The sequence below is a fragment of the Coregonus lavaretus genome (assembly GCF_964263955.1).
Source record: "Coregonus lavaretus genome assembly, chromosome: 11".
NCBI classification, from domain to species: domain Eukaryota; kingdom Metazoa; phylum Chordata; class Actinopteri; order Salmoniformes; family Salmonidae; genus Coregonus; species Coregonus lavaretus.
In genome coordinates, this window is record NC_139998.1 from 37,719,333 (window position 1) to 37,736,859 (window position 17,527).

Here is a 17,527-nt window from a genome sequence, read left to right on the forward strand (position 1 = left end):
TGCTTTAGTCCAGGTCTGGGAGGAGATCCCTCAGGAGACCATCCGCCACCTCATCAGGAGCATGCCCAGGCGTTGTAGGGAGGTCATACAGGCACGTGGAGGCCACACACACTACTGAGCCTCATTTGACTTGTTTTAAGGACATTACATCAAAGTTGGATCAGCCTGTAGTGTGGTTTTCCACTTTAATTTTGAGGGTGACTCCAAATCCAGACCTCCATGGGTTGATAAATTTGATTTCCATTGATAATTTTTGTATGATTTTGTTGTCAGCACATTCAACTATGTAAAGAAAAAAGTATTTAATAAGATTATTTCATTCATTCAGATCTAGGATGTGTTGTTTAAGTGTTCCCTTTATTTTTTTGAGCAGTATGTATGTATGTGTGTATATATATATATATATATATATATATATATATATATATATATGTATATATATATATATATGTGTATATATATATATATATGTATGTATGTATGTATGTATGTATGTATGTATGTATGTATGTATGTATGTATATATATATATATATATATATGTATGTATGTATATATATATGTATGTATGTATGTATATGTGTTGTAGCTTAGACCCTGCTTTAGAGACACAACATGCTCTTGAATACAGGGTGGGAGTAATTTTTTTGGCTAATAAATGTACATCAAACAATGTTGACTTGAATGGGAATATCTTTTTTTAAATTATGCCTTCAATCTTCCATAGGAAACCTATTGAAATCATAGAAATATAGATAATAGAATAGCCATGAGCATTTAAGTTGACATTCAACGGTGGGTGGACCGGCAGCCATCTTTGTAGTAGTAATTAGAAGTTACAATTTCTATTACATTTCAATGGTGTAGCTGTACCAGATAAATTGTAGTAGTCTGAAGTGATACGTCCATTCTATTAATTTTCTTTGTATGATTGAAATGACACCCACCTTGTATTCAAGAGTATGTTGTGTCTCAACCAATGGCGGGCACAACACAAAAACCTCAGATAATGTAAATTAGGGTTTAAGCTACAACATATGCGAAAATATGAAATAAATCAGAGTTTACATGTTTTTAGATAATTGACGTTAAAGGTTAAAACATATTTTAAAAAATTACACCCAAACATTTCCCCACCACCATCAGTTGCCCATCCCTGTGCTATATGGACAGCTCTGTTGGGTGTTGAATACTTCACTCTAATTATTTTAATCACTGGGCAAACTAGTCTGCTGAGCGCAAAGTTGAATGTTGTGAAAATTCTGTGCAACTTCCGGCGCACGTTTACTGTTAACACTGAGGCTGTACCCGCTTTAAGTTAGTTTTAACCGTGGTCAAGTAGGCTACTGTGGCTATTTGATCATAATGTAGGCCTACCAGAGTGGCCTACCATCAAAAACAATGGAGAAAATGCATCCCATAACATTTTAACATGGAAATAGCTGTTCTATCGTTCAGCCTACAGTAGCAGCAAATGTGTTGTGTTCAATGTAGGCCTACATTCCATGAGACTTTTGAAAAAAACATGCAGGGCTTGACATTTAACCTGTTTATCCACTTGTGCTTCAGACAAGGAGGTGACTAAAAATGTTGTTGTGTTGTTAGATGCAAGAAACCACTTTACAAAATAAAATGCATCATTATTCCAATACCATTATGGCTATTGGCTACATAGCTTATTCAAGCCTGTCTCAAAATACAACACTGCCCCAAAATACAACACTGCCTCTTACAGGAAAAAAAGCTCTTTACCTGACTCGCTTTTCAAAGATGTCTAGAAATGCACACGTTTTGTGCTCTTGTAGGAAACAATCACTCCCCTATTGCTGACTACAAATTATCTATAACTGGGCTAATAACTCAGTAACTAGCAAAGGATATGAACAAATGTGCACGTCACTACATGCAGCTCTAGCTTTGATCTCAAAACAAGCGCATCTACTGACGACCGCTCATGCTGTAAACACAGTCCAGTTCAAAGTAAATGGCACAGATCCATAACTTTATGGTAATGATCAATTTGCATATAGGCCTACTGCAGCTCTGATTGGTTATGGTGCACCGGTCTGTGTAGAGTACGGACCTGAGTCGTACATGTCAATGCAATAGAATCCTACTCCGATGCGTTCAGCCTACAACAAAATCTCTTACATAGTTAGTTTTGCATATTAAGTCTTGCATAGTTCGTTTTGTTTCGGTATGTTGCATTGAAAGTGGCTAGTATTGTGTTGATTCGATCACAATTCCCACAGTAAAGGGAAACATTGATAGTGTTATCAGGGAGAACTTTAGAAAGTTGAGTGAAGTTCAATCTCGTGCTTCTCTGCATGCGCTGATATTTATTCTGTGCCCAGCTTTGAGGAAACATTGGTCGTCAGTACAGTGATCATTGTGACTTCCCAATGAGCAATTGTTTGGAAACACTGTGATAGCCTGTATGTTGGCCTTGTATATGTCTATACAAGTGTGTAGCATATATGAATGAGTGGCGACATTATTGTGGTCCTCTGTAGCTCAGCTGGTAGAGCACGGCGCTTGTAACGCCAAGGTAGTGGGTTCGATCCCCGGGACCACCCATACACAAAAATGTATGCACGCATGACTGTAAGTCGCTTTGGATAAAAGCGTCTGCTAAATGGCATATTATTATTATTATTATTTCTCTCATGGTCTCTAGCCCACAGGATACATGGAGGCTGCCCTGTCCTACAGCACCATAGAGGACCTGCAGCTGCTCTCCTGGGATAACGCCCCCAAATATTGTGTGCAGCTCAGCTTCCCCGGGGGCACCGTCCTCCTGCAGGTATGTCCTGTCCCCCTCCCTCCCTCTTCGTGTAACATTGTGTGCGTGTGCGTGTGCGTGTGCGTGCGTGCTTTCGGTCTGTTACCTGACTGTATGTGTGCCCTAACAGGCGGCCAACAGCTATCTGCGGGACCAGTGGTTTCATTCTCTACAGTGGAAGGTAGGATTACTATGTTGAAGTATTCATTGGTTTGTGTTCACGGGGGTTCAACAAGACTCACAGCACTTTGCATGGGCAGGGCACGTGCCCCAAGGCCTCCGACCTCCCAAGGCTTCCGACCTTTTCTTTTTGTGTAGGGGCCCCACTGGAGGTCGGGGGCTCCCCAGATAGCATATGATAGGAAAATGTGTAGAATTAAAGGAAATTTGCTTTAAAATTGCAAAATGTTCTCTCAGCTTCATGGCAAAATGTGTAGAATAGCAGGAAATTATTCTTAAAATGGCAACAATTTCTCTTGGCCTCATGACAATGTGTAGAATAGCATTATAAAACTGCACAAATGTTTTGAAATGCAGTAAGTTACTTTTTATTTATGTATTATTAAATCAACTATAAAAAAAAAATTCTTCTTTGGGGTGGGGGGCCCCCAGGGCACCCTCGGAGGTCGGTGCCCCTGGGCCTCAAATGCGGTCCTCCTGTCCTGCATGCATTTCCCTTTTTGCATTGGTTTGATAAGCCTATCAAGCAACATATTGTGTTCCAAAGGCTTGAATCCTATTGTAGTTCATCTGTATGTGGGCATGCTTGTGCCTCTATTTTCCAACCAGAAAAAGATCTATAAGTACCGTAAGGTTCTGAACAACCCTAGTCGCTGGGAGGTGGTTCTGAAGGAGATCAGATCGCTGGTGGACATGGCCCTGACCTCTCCCCTGCAGGACGAGTCCATTCACCAGGCCCCGCTGCAAATCATCTCCACCCTGCTGGCCGAGGTAGGCCCATCTGCAGGCCTCGCACACACACACACACCTGCTGCTGGGAGCTCAGTTCAAAACACACAGATGCCTGCTGGTTGGCAGAGTCAGAACTGTTAGTCAGTTTGGGAGTGGCTCTGTTCAATTTGTTTGTCTGCTCTCGCTCTCTGATCATACCTGTTTCACTTCTGTTGTCCCCTCTGCCTCCCCAGAACACCAACCTCAGCTCTCAGGACCATGAGAACATCATTGTGGTGAGTTGGAAGCACTAGGCTCTAGAATGCCAGCTTACTGTAACTGTAAATAGCCATGTTTTCTTGTTCATATTATTACGTCAGTGACTGGACAGAAACAGTTTAGGAATTTAGCAATGGCGAAGTTTAGTGAAAGGGTCCTGTTTGACAGGTGAAACCTGGTCAAACTGCTGAGGCCGCAAATGATTTAGCCTATTATTGCAGCCCAGAGGGCGTGTCGAGCAGGTTAGCAATAGGCCCCTGGATAGCAGCTCTGATGATGGACAGCTACACCGTAGCAGTGGTACCCACTGATGCTTGTGTGGATGCTGTCAGATAATGCCCAGTTACTATTGTTACAGTGTAATGGTGTATTCATCTGGATGTGTTTGTGTCCATACCCCCATGGGCCCTGGCCACTAGAGTCATGGGATGATTGCATTATTAAACTGTTGCAGCACTCGAGGTACAGTTAAATCTACACTTGTTTCATACGAACAGCTGCTCACCTTATTTACCTGTCTTGGGGCGTATTGAGACCTAAGATAATACAGCCCTAGAGGATAATAGGGACAGCTGTGTACTTGTAGGTTGACTTCTGCAGTAACTCTTGGGAATTACAGGCTAGGATAGTACAGTTTATTGGCCCATGGCTGGTTGCTGGCAAGGGGCCATTGTAAATAGAAGATAGCATGGCTGGGGAAATTGTGAAGTTCGATTGATCAGTCCTGTCTCTGGTATCGCTGTGTGTCCCTAGGCCATCGCTCCTCTCCTGGAAAAGAACCACCCTCCACCAGACCTGTGTGAGTTCTTCTGCAAGGTAAAGATGGGGTCTGAACACTTCACCTTCAACCTGTTGTCAAAATCATAGTGTTAGTGTAACAGAGTTGGATTGGTAATCTCACTCCTCAGCTTGAAATGCCTCCACCCGCCCCATAGAATTGCTAGCATTTCGGTGGCGTAGCTGGCTAAAGGGCCCTACATCCTATGCAAACAGAGCGATAGAGCGTAGTTTGCGTAAAGTGTGTAGCGGCCTTTAGGCGTTGTCAAGAGGGCGGTCTTGTGTGTTTTTGTGAGACAGAGGATCTGAGATCAAGGCCCGGTAGGACTTGAGGAAGGAAGCTATACTTTTAAGCAAGCACAGTGACGTCCCTCACACTAGGGCAATTGTTGGAGCAGAAGATGTAAACGCTTTACAACCATGGGTATCATTAACAGCCCAGTTATAGTTAATCCGGGCCTAGTTAATATAATTATTTTTATTTATTTTAATCACGACGGCTGAGATGGAAACAGGGCGTTTCGGTACAATTTTATAAATGCCAACATATCATTTGTTAGTTCGACATGGTGGGATCTTTTTGTGTCGGTAAAATTAATTATGTGGGAAATGGCGGTGGAAACGCCTTTATGTGCAAATATTGATATAATAACATCATATCGAAATAAAATTGGAGTCACGCGATGACATGGTGTGTGGTCCTCCCACTACGACTTGGGAAACCATGCAGTTTATTAGGCTATAGATGAATGAACTCCCACCACTGGTGGGAAAATGTGCATATTTTGTTTATGCAGATTTTAGAATATTCACATGAAAATCTGTCACAAATTGGATGGAAACCTAGCTACTGTTAAATGGTGTTTTTGTGTTTGTGCAGCACTGTCGGGAACGTCCGCGGTCGATGGTTGTGATTGAAGTGTTCACCCCTGTGGTCCAGAGAATCCTCAAACACAACATGGTGAGCTGAGTTTTCCATCTTATTTCCTGTTAAGGGTCACGCTCAGTTTGTTTATGTCTGTTTTCTTCTGTGGTCATATATCGGAGTGTGAGTCAAAGCTCACTGTGCTGCCTCTTGTCCTCTCTCTCCCTGTACTTATTTCTCTGCCTCCTCTCCCTGTCTCTGTGTGTGTCAGGACTTTGGGAAATGCCCCAGACTGCGTCTCTTCACTCAGGAGTACATCTTGGCTCTGAATGAGCTCAACGCTGGGATGGAGGTCGTCAAGAAATTCATTCACAGGTGAGTCAGTGACAACGTGTTTTTAGGACTGGGATTTTCTCCACAGACCCAGGAAAAACTTGGGACCTAGTTATTTCGATAGTACCCCCTTATTTATTATTTGTTTTCTCCCCGTTCCATGGAGGGTATTGAGTGCTAATTGTGTGTGTGTGTGGCTGTGTTTCAGCATGCATGGCCCCACCGGGCAGTGCCCTCACCCCCGCGTCCTGCCCAACCTGGTGGCAGTGTGCCTAGCTGCCATCTACTCCTGCTACGAGGAGTTAATCAACAGGTAAGTGATGTACTGTTACTGTACTGTAGACCCACCACACAGACTAGACTCACTGGCCAAATAAACCTCCCTGGTTAGCGTAGGCTACTCGCCTCTCCTTTTAAACATTTTAAATGAGATGTTGACTTGAGTAATGAGTCATCTAATTGGTTATCATAACATCATCATCCTGAGCCACTGGGTCCTCAGCCCCTGTGAGAGGACATTTGCAAAATTTCCGTGACATTGTCACCCCGGAGAATCATCGCTCGGATACATTACTCTCCTCACTCTGCCTCTAAGTACACATGGGATAATGCCGTTGTAACAGAAACCTACAACCCCAACAGAATGACATGTATTCTTACTATGAACTTCTGAGTGTTGTAGTCTTGAAATGATTATTTAATGTGTGATACAGTGACTCGCTCCATTCCTCTCTTACACAATATTGCCCTCTCTCCATCAATATGTCTCTGTCCTCTCGCCCGCTCTCTCCTCCTCTCTCGCCCTCTCTCTCTTTCTGTCCAGCCGGGACAACTCCCCAAGTCTGAAGGAGATTAGGAACGGCTGCCAGCAACAGAATGAGCGTAAACCCCCCCTGCCCCTCCGCCTGCTCCGCCCAGAGCCCCCCACACCTCCGTCAACGGCCCTGCTGCCCCTCTCCCCTCCCCCCTCAGCTCCCCTCTCCCCTCCCCCCACGCTGCCCCTCTCTCCCCCGCCCTCCATCGTCAACTCCAGTGAGATCCTGGTGGAGTTGGAACGCAACAACAACACTGCCAACGCCAGGAGGAAGGGCCCAGCGGGAAGCGACAGTGAGCCCAACCTGATCGACTGTCTGCTGGTCAGCCCCGCCCTCAACGCCCTGTCAATCCAGCTGCCTGCCCAGGCTGACCGCGTGCTGGGCTGCTTCGCACTCATCCTCCAAATGCTGTGAGTTACGACTACTGTTACTTAGGGCTGTGACGATACCAGTATTGCAATAGTTTTTCCATGGCAAAAATGAAAACACAAAGCAGAAAACTCTTTGGTCCTTTAAAAACAATAAATAAATAAATGTGACTGTGGGTGACAACATCATGATTTTTGTTTCCAACATTAGGGCTGTTTTCCTAAATAAGTGAAATCTGCTTGGTGTTTTGTTTCCTTGCCTGATACTAACGAGTATCGTCCCGGCCCTGCTGTTACTGGAACACCTCTCGCTTACTGCCTGCCTTACAGTGTCTAAGGGGGCTTTCACACCAAGTTTGCTTGAAGCAGGGGTTTTTTCCCTACATTTGGTATGTTTGGACAGAATACAATCTGCACTCGGATGACAACGCACTGTGGTTTGCTCAAAAAGGGTGGTCTTGGTCCAATTCCATTCATACCGTGGTGCAGTTCGCTGCAGGTGAAAACACATTCTGGACTAAACACAGGAAAAGAACCAGAGGTGTGCAGTATTATTGGTTGTTTGACTGCAAGCATTTGATTAAATGCACGCAATATCATAACTTGATATCTCTGAAACGTGTTGTAAGTAGCAGTGTGCATTTATGAGCGCATCTGATGCAGAGTCATGTCTCCTCTGTTGGCTGCATGTCACAGTTTCCTCACGCATGTTACAAAGTGGAAGTAATATGAATGTTGGGACCAATGTTCCCTCTAAGCTGCGAGCGGGCATGCAGCTCCCCCAGGACTGCCACACAGAAGAAGTATCAGCCCGCGCAGAGAAGCACGAGATTTAACTTCTCATCTTTCCCCTTTAGTTAACACTATCAACGTTTCCCTCTACTTTGTGAATTGTGATCGAATCAACTCAATATTAGCCACTTTCAATGCAACATATCGAAACAAAACGAACTATGCAAGAGATTTTCTTGTAGGCAGAGAACATTGGAGTAGGATTCTATTGCATTGACAGGCACTAATCAGGCCCATACTCTACACAGACCGGTGTGCCATAACCAATCAGAGCTGCAGTACCCTATATGCAAATAGACCATTGCCATATATGGATCTGTGCCGTTCACTTTGAACTGGACTGTGTTTACAGCATGAGCGGTCGCGAGTAAATGCGCTTGTTTTGAGATCAAAGCAAGAGTTGCATGTAGCCAGGTGTGTACATTTGTTCATATTCTTTCCTAGTAAGTGAGTTATTAGCCCAGTTCTAGTTAGCAATGGGGGAGTGGTTGCTTCCTACAAGAGCACAAAACGTGTGCATCTTTGAAAAGCAAGTCAGGTATAGAGATTTTTTTCTGTCTTAACGGGGCATTGTTGTATTTTGAGACAGGCTTGAATAAGCTAAATAGCCAATAGGCAGAGGGTAGCATAATGTGTCTGATTCTCTGTAATAATGGTATGGAGATAATTCATTTTATTTTGTAAAGTGGTTTCTTGCATCAAACAACACTACATTTTTAGTCACCTCCTTGTCTGAAGGACAAGTGGATAAACAGGTTGTCAATCCCTACATGTTTTTTTCAAAAGCCTCATGGAATGATAGAACAGCTATTTCCATGTTAAAATGTTATGGGATGCATTTTCTCCATTTTCTTTTATGGTAGGCCATTCTGATAGGCCTACATTATGATCATATAGCCACAGTAGCCTACTTGACCACTGTTATAACTGTAACTTAAAGCGGGTACAGCCTCAGTCTTAACAGTAAACGATCGCCAGAAGTTGCACTGAATTTTCACAATGTTCAAGTTTGCGCTCAGCAGACTTGAAATTTGCTCAGTGCCTAATTGTTTTTGAGGGAACATTGGTTGGGACACACAAGTGATGCTCCATGATGATCATAGATGGCTTTAACGTGAGCATTTTTGTCCAATAAACCAATGACTTGCATGAATGGTTTTGTATATGCATTTTAGTTTGTTTGACATTTGGCAATGTGAAACAATCGGGACCAAATGGAAAAAGTACAATGTAACAAATAATCAAACTCTGATTCGAACTATACCAAACCAAGTTTTTTTTGCCTGTCAGTGTGCCTGAATTTTATAGAACATTTTAGTGGTCCTCATCTTGGCGGGGTAGACACATTTCTGCATTTTTAAGCCATTTTCCTGCAATCCTACACATTTCTCCACGGAGCTGAGACATTTTTGCTGATTTCCTGCAACTCTATGTACAGTGCCTTCAGAAAGTATTCATACCCCTTGACTTTTTCCACATTTTGTTATATTACAGCCTGAATTCAAAATGGATTAAATATATATATTAGTTCTCACCCATCTACACACAATATCCCATTATGACAAAGTGAAAACATGTTTTTAGACATTTTTGCTAAATGTATTGAAAATGAAATACAGAAATATGTCAGTTACATAAGTATTCAAACTCCTGAGTCAAAACCTTGTAGAAGCACCTCTGCCAGCGATTTCAGCTGTGAGTCTTTCTGGGTAATTCTCGAAGAGATTTCCACACATGGATTGTGCAACATTTGCCCATTATTCATTTCAAAATTCTTCAAGCTCTGTCAAATTGGTTTTTGATAATAATAATAATAATAATAATAATATGCCATTTAGCAGACGCTTTTATCCAAAGCGACTTACAGTCATGCGTGCATACATTTTTGTGTATGGGTGGTCCCGGGGTTCGAACCCACTACCTTGGCGTTACAAGCGCCGTGCTCTACCAGCTGAGCTACAGAGGACCACGATCATTGATCATTGCTAGACAACCATTTTCAGGTCTTGCTGTAGATTTAAAGTAGATTTAGTAGTCCTTAACGATTACAAGAATACCCATAGCATGATGCAGCCACCACAATGCTTGAAAATATGGTAAGTGGTAGTAATGCGTTTTATTGGATTTGCCACAAATATAACACTTTGTATTTAGGACAAGAAGTGAATTTCTTTGCCACATTTTTTGCAGTATTACTTTAGTGCCTTGTTGCAAACAGGATGCATGTTTTGGAATATTTTTCTGTACAGGCAATTAGGTTAGTATTGCGGAGTAACTACAATGTTGTTGATCCATCCTCAGTTTTCTCCTATCACAGCCATTAAACTGTATCTGTTTTAAAGTCACCATTGGCTTCTCTGGCAACTGAGTTATGAATGGCACCTGTATCTTTGTAGTGACTGGGTGTATTGATACACCATCCAAAGTGTAATGAATAACTTCACCATGCTCAAAGGGATATTCAATGTCTTTTTTTAATTAAATATTTTACCGATCTACCAACAGGTGCCCTTCTTTGCGAGGCATTGGAAAACCTCCCTGGTCTTTGTGGTTTAATCTGTGTTTGAAATTCACTGCTCGACTGAGGGACCTTACAGATAATTGTATGTGTGGGGTACAGAGATGAGGTAGTCAATCAAAAATCATGTTAAACACTATTATTGCACACATAGTTAATCCATGCAATTTAGTATGTGACTTGTTAAGTACATTTCTACTCCTGAACTTATTTAGGCTTGGCATAACAAAGTGGTTGAATACTTATTGATTCAAGACAGTTCAGCTTTTCATATTTAATGAATTTGTAAAAAGTTTGAAAAACCTAATTCCACTTTGACTTTATGGGGTATTGTGTGTATGCCAGTGACAATTAATCTAAATTTAATCAATTTTAAATTCAGGCTCTAACACAACAACATTTTGAAAAAGTAGAGGGTTGTGAATACTTTCTGAAGGCACTGTATTTTTCTATGGCTAATACTGTGTTCTTTTGCTCAGACATAATAACAAAATCAATACTGCTAAATTAATTGTTTTTGGAATGTTATATTCTCCCTGACTGTCTAGCTTTCATTTCGGTGATTGTTAGTTCTCAAAGATTATATTATTACAAAATACACTGAGCGTCAATTCATCAGGACATGGACTCTACAAGGTGTCGAAAGCATTACACAGGGATGCTGGTATGAATTTGTGCGTCTAACTTTCTCACTCATCATTAAACACAATACATTCAGGATTATCTGTCATCATGGTAGCATCCACATTCATGTAGAAGGGTTTAGAAGCATGTTCTATTCTTATTTATAAAAAAGGTGACGCCAAAACGACAATACATTATTTACCGTTCATTCCTATTGGGCACAAAATAATCTGAAACACAACCAAATGCATCCAACCAATTTGTAGAATAACAAGCTTGACATAGTCATTGCTATGAATATGGGACCAAATACTTAACGTTTTACTGCTTTAATACACATTACATTTTAGCAGACGCTCTGGACTTACAGTTAGTGAGTGCATACATTATTTTTTTATTTTTTTCATACTGGCCCCCCGTGGGAATCGAACCCACAACCCTGGCGTTGCAAACGCCATGCTCTACCAACTGAGCTACATCCCTGCCGGCCATTCCCTCCCCTACCCTGGACGACGCTGGGCCAATTGTGCGCCGCTCCATAGGTCTCCCGGTCGCGGCCGGCTACGACAGAGCCTGGATTCGAACCAGGATCTCTAGTGGCACAGTTAACACTGCGATGCAGTGCCTTAGACCACTGCGCCACTCGGTTTAGAATAACAAGCTTGACATAGTCATTGCGTGCTATGAATATGGGACCAAATACTTAACGTTTTACTGCTTTAATACACACAGTGAATTTGTCCCAATACTTTTGCTCCCCTAAAATGGGGGGACTATGTACAAAAAGTGTTGTAATTCCTAAACAGTTCACCCGATATGGATGAAAATACACTCAAAGTTAAAACTGACAGTTTGCACTTTAACCTCATAGTAATTGTTTGATTTCAAATCCAAAGTTTTGAAGTATAGAGCCAAAAAAATAGGAAACGCTTCCCTGTCCCAATAATTACAGAGGGCACTGTATATATTTTTTATTTATATTTTTCACTGTTTTGGACTTATGTGGCCTGAAAAAACCCAAAAAGGCCCGTCCAAGGATTTCAATGGCAGAAAAATCCCTGCAAACTTTTGTGGAAACGCCCTAAGTGTAAACAAGGATTAATGTGTGGTGCTATCTGTGTGGGCTGTGCTGAGCAGCTGGACACAGCTGCTGCCTCTGTCCTACTGGGGAATAATTCAAAAGGAGGGAGTGCTGCTTAGTGTGTCTCTCTGAATGGATGGATGACATGGGTGTGACGCTGTGGAGCAAGATGTTATATTATGTGTGTGGGAATAGGGGGAATGAACTAAATATTGTGTCTGTCTGTAACAATGACACTATTACTTAACAGACAGGAATCGGATCCTCTCCTCGTAACGTTGAATTAATGGTTGTTTGGCGTCATAGGACTATGCTCAGGTTACCTCTTGTGATTCCCTGTGTGACCAGCCCTCTGCTCTCATTCTGTATACCCCTTTCTGTTGTGTACCTCTTTCTATCATTCACTTTGTCTTTCTCTCTCCAACCATTCAGGTCTGCCTACGATGACTGGAGACCAGCCCTGGCTAGCCTGCTGCAGCCCATCCCCTTCCCCAAAGAGTAAGTATACTGCGCTTAAATATTAAAGCATTAGACCTCTCACTAAAAGCTTCAGTCATACAAAAGCTATACTTAAATCCAAACTGGTTCTCTAGCAGGTTAGTAAGAATGGCTCACCCCGTGTTCAAGAATGGCCTTTTTCCCTTTATACAACCTCTCACTTTCAGTTATTTGAAAATGAAATAATCTCCAAACTATCACTATTTTTACAACAAGCCATAGAAAGTTGGTTGCAATTTCAGTTTAACCAGAAAGATAACAAATATTATGGTTAAACTCAAATATACTAATTAATTGTTTTTTTTAAAAGGAAGAAATGTTTAAATACGGTTTAATCTTTGGAAATGTGATCATAAATAGGACTGGTGGAGTTATATAACGCATGCAGCTAGCAAAATAATATGGAAACGTCTGCTCTATCCAAAATTACAACCAACTGATTGCAGCATTACTGCAAAAATGGAAGAGGCAAGTGGAAGGGGAGAAAGTAAGGAACTTGTCTGTCGGCCCTGCATTAAAGACCAAAATTGGTTAAAGACAATTGTGATAAATAAACAAGTATACCAGTTTCATTTAAGGACCAAAAAAGGACAGCTGTGCCATACAGATTGCAAAATAGTTGAGAAGAGATTTGCGATGTACCGACTCCACATGGTTTATGAACTGATACCCAAAACGACACCGGATTCAATATCACATTCCAAAATCTTGGGCATTAATATGGAGTTGGTTCCCCTTTTTGCTGCTATAACAGCCTCCACTCTTCTGGGAAGGCTTTCCACTAGATGTTGGAACATTGCTGCGGGGACTTGCTTCCATTCAGACACAAGCATTAGTGAGGTTGGGCACTGATGTTGGGTGATTAGGCCTGGCTCGCAGTCAGCGTTGCAATTAATCCCAAAGGTGTTTGATGGGGTTGAGCTCATTTCATGCAAGGAATGTTTGGGAAGTTGATGCTCATTTACTGCATTTCTACACAATTTAAAAACAAAAAATGCCTTTTGGAGAACAGTAAACACAAACAAAAATATCCCCAGCCATTCATTTAAAACTGCAATATTAGGTTTAAAGGTCTGTGGAACGGCATATACAGTGTCAACTACTTAACCTCATCATAAATTAACACATTACTTGTGGAACGGCGCATACAGTGCAACGTGAAATCGAAGCATAATAAACGCTATCAAGTCACTACAAGGCCAACTTCAGATGCTGCCATCAATATGGATGGTCCTCTGTAGCTCAGCTGGTAGAGCACGGCGCTTGTAACGCTAAGGTAGTGGGTTCGATCCCCGGGACCACCCATACACAAAAAAAAATAATGTATGCACGCATGACTGTAAGTCGCTTTGGATAAAAGCGTCTGCTAAATGGCATATTATTATATTATTAATAGGCGGCGCGTGAGTTTCAAGTTTGGGGAAGCTATAAAATGTGCACCTTTTATAATAAAGGATTACATGCATCTATCATCGCATTTGCAGACTAATGTAAGATAGGCAGGCTACTATTCCTAATGTGATGAGTAGATTGCATTGACATAATTTAGGCTAATAATATAACTCAATATTAGCAAAACAGACAGTTCTGAAGAACAATGCATGCCTGAGTGCGATGTGACATAGAGTAGGCCTAATCAGAGATGTTTTCTTCTCCTTTCTTTGAACGGGACAAATGTGGCCTTTTTATAAACACATTTCATGTAATTCTACTACACTTTAAATGACTGGAGACAATAAGCAACATATTTTTTAATACGACACAAATTAGTAGCCTACTCTGCTGACACTGACAAACAGATCAGTAAAAACGACCTCGTCTTGAATTGAACCATCTAATCTAGGCCTACGAAAAGGGGAGACACAAATTATATAATTTGACGTCCATCTACCCTGGAGGAGGAAATTATTGTCCCCCCAATTTTTTTTTTTACAGTGATACTGATACAATGATAGACAGTTTGTGTGCACTCACCGGGGATATCGATATGGCCGATGCTCTCCGCTGGTTCCAATAAGATAGGCTACTGTTCGCTTAATTGGGAGTGGAGAATTTTGATAACTAGAGACAGATTAGTATTTTTGTCTTCACTTTTCAGCAATAGCCATTTGCTTTCTAAACGGTTTTTCCTACGATTTTATTTTGAAATATTGTGATAGGCCTATTTAACTGCTTTCCATTGACCGCTGCAACTCAGCAATCAGCTATTTGGTAGGCTATTTGGTAGGCTATTTGGTAGGCTATTTGCTGTGCGCTGCCCAAATTATGCACTTAAAAATAATCCACAGCTCATTTTTAAAACATGCTAATGATCTTCTGTGGCCAAATCATGCTCTCTGGTGTAGTGTGTATATATACATTTCTGTATAGGCACAAGTAATTATATATCCAATTTTATTTACTTTAAGGGAAGCTTATCTTTCCCTAGCCTATTGGACACGCCGCCTATGCCGACATCAATGTGAAAGTAACCAGTGAATAAAACAGCTGGCCGTGAGGCTTACAAGGCCTAGTTCAAATGCCAACATTAAATTCAAAGCAATCGGCTCACTGCCTTACCGGCAGACCGGCAAAGCAAAACTGTCTGGCAGTCTCTGCTCTCTACTTTCTTAAAGTGAGAGAAAAGCATGCAGGCTGGCAGCTTCTCTGAGCGACGCTCCGCATGGTCCTAAAGGCATCAAACCGATATGCTAAACTGCTATTGCATTTTAATCGTGATTGGAATGATTTTAGTCAAATTTTTTATAGCCTACTTTTACATTTTTGGTCCTGAATTGTACAACAAAGCTTATTTATATATTTTATATATTTTATAATTATATACAGTATATATTGTGAATCGCCCATATGTTCACCCTCACCCTCGGCTGGGACCGTGGGTGAGGGCCTCTCTCAGAGGTGTAGGATCCTGGGAGTGGTGTTGACGTGGGTGCGCTGCTGAGGGGCCCTGCTGGGGGATGGGGTGGGCTCCGGGGTTGCTGCTGTAATTGGCACCTCAGCCCGGGCCCTCATTACCAGTCACCTAAAGAGGGCTGTTGTTGTCACAGCCGGGAGATCCACCTGCTGCTCACCTGCGCACCAGAGTCTAATCTAAACGTTCAGGCGTCATTAGAAAGGGCAAAAACACTCCGACACAACTCCCAGAATGAATGAGTCAGACAGCAAACACCCACACACACCCTCAGAGCTTCACATGTACATGTATTTGTGTGTTTTTCAGATACGTTCAAACCAACAAAAAAACAGGCTGTATTTCCTTTGCAATCCAGCTGCTATCTGTTCAACACCTTACTGCATGTTTGAGTGTAAACATGGTAGAAGTATTTAAATTGGTTATTTTCCATTTTATCATAATGAGTGTATTACATGTTTTAATGTTTATTCTTACCTCTCGCGCCTCTTTAGGGCCCTTGCACATGCCAAATTCACAAAGTAAGTATCTACAGCCATGACGTTTAGTTAATGAATGTTACATTTCAGTTACCATCCAGATGAATCTGTAAGGAAAGCTTGAGGATTGTGCCTGACCTGTCTGTTTGTTTGTTTGAACAGAGAGCTGAAATATGTTATTCAGAGGTTTGCAGAAGACCCCAGACAGGAGGTGAGTGTGGCTCTGACTATTCATCACTGTTTCACCCTAGTTCAGTGCTAGGTTGGTTTGTGTAGTACTCATGGTTGTGTGCTTGTTGCAGGTCCACTCCTGTCTGCTCAGTGTGCGCTCGGGAAAGGATGGTTGGTTCCAGCTCTACAGTCCAGGGGGTGTGGCCTGTGATGATGATGGGGAGCTCTTTGCCAGCATGGTGAGTGATTGGTTTTCTTACCCTAATAATCCTAACCCTCATACCACCTTCTGTTCTAATTGGCTGGACTTGACCTTTGACTCTCTCCTCCAGGTCCACATCCTTATGGGTTCCTGCTACAAAACTAAGAAGTTCCTTCTGTCCCTGGCTGAAAACAAGCTCGGACCCTGCATGCTCCTGGCTCTGCGTGGGAACCAGACCATGGTTGAGGTGTGTGTGCACCCGTAGCACAGAGCTGACCTGTTTTTATTAGTGTGTTTGTGTGTGGCAGAGAGGTGTAAGTGTACAGGAAGCAGAAGTGACCCAAGTGTGTGTGTTTCAGATCCTGTGCCTGATGCTGGAGTACAACATCATCGAGAACAAGGACACCCAGCTGCAGATCATCTCCACCCTGGAAAGCACTCCGGTGGGCCTTCACATGTACGAGCAGCTGTGTGACAGGCAGAGGGAGCTCAAAGAGCTGGTGAGTTACTACTGTTAACCAACAAAGGCACAAACACCACACGCTCAACCTTACACTGCGTTCACAATTATACTGCAATGTCTCTGCAAAATACACTAGATATCTGGGTTATCAGCTGTAGTATCTGCTCAGTTAAAACTGTTACTACTCTACACTGTCGACACAACTAGAGTTATCTATTCATTCTTCTGTGTTACCTAATCTTTCTCTGTTGTTACTTCATGCAAATGTAACCCTTTATCTAATTAAGAGACCTCATAGATTTCATCGGTGGCACATTGTTCACAGATACCACCTGCTGTCTGAATGAGGAACTGCAATGCCTGCTGTAATCAGTCAACATTTTTGTTTCCCTTTCTCCCTCAGCAAAGAAAAGGAGGCCCCACCCGACTCACTCTGCCCTCCAAGTCTACGGTGAGATTGGCTTTTATTATGCTACTCCAATTCCCATAAAGGTCCTTTGTTTTTCTTTCATACGAACATATGATTTAAAAAAATCTCAACAAAATTTTCACATTTGGTAGGATCTTTTTTCTTTTTTTCTCCATGTCTCTCCCTGACCCTCCATCTCAATTAAACTCAAACAGCTTAATGATGTCTCTTGCTGCCTCTGTACCCGACCATGTCGCTCTGTCTCTCTG

At 42.1% G+C, this 17,527-nt stretch overlaps 1 protein-coding gene across 2 annotated transcripts in view; it reads left to right on the forward strand.

Moving 5' to 3' along the window:
* cmip (c-Maf inducing protein) overlaps positions 1-17,527 on the forward strand; it is a 35,640-nt gene that overhangs the window by 12,914 nt on the left and 5,199 nt on the right. Inside the window, exons 2-17 of one of the 2 annotated variants that reach the window (XM_084171647.1) lie at positions 2,678-2,803; positions 2,913-2,963; positions 3,572-3,733; positions 3,928-3,969; positions 4,706-4,768; positions 5,610-5,690; positions 5,866-5,969; positions 6,136-6,240; positions 6,751-7,152; positions 12,558-12,623; positions 16,029-16,055; positions 16,176-16,224; positions 16,316-16,423; positions 16,517-16,633; positions 16,746-16,886; positions 17,253-17,300. In XM_084171647.1, the coding sequence (XP_084027773.1) occupies positions 2,678-2,803; positions 2,913-2,963; positions 3,572-3,733; positions 3,928-3,969; positions 4,706-4,768; positions 5,610-5,690; positions 5,866-5,969; positions 6,136-6,240; positions 6,751-7,152; positions 12,558-12,623; positions 16,029-16,055; positions 16,176-16,224; positions 16,316-16,423; positions 16,517-16,633; positions 16,746-16,886; positions 17,253-17,300 (1,692 nt within the window). Of the gene's footprint in view, positions 1-2,677; positions 2,804-2,912; positions 2,964-3,571; positions 3,734-3,927; positions 3,970-4,705; positions 4,769-5,609; positions 5,691-5,865; positions 5,970-6,135; positions 6,241-6,750; positions 7,153-12,557; positions 12,624-16,028; positions 16,056-16,175; positions 16,225-16,315; positions 16,634-16,745; positions 16,887-17,252; positions 17,301-17,527 lie in introns of both variants that reach the window. The other variant, XM_084171646.1, reaches the window with a different exon arrangement.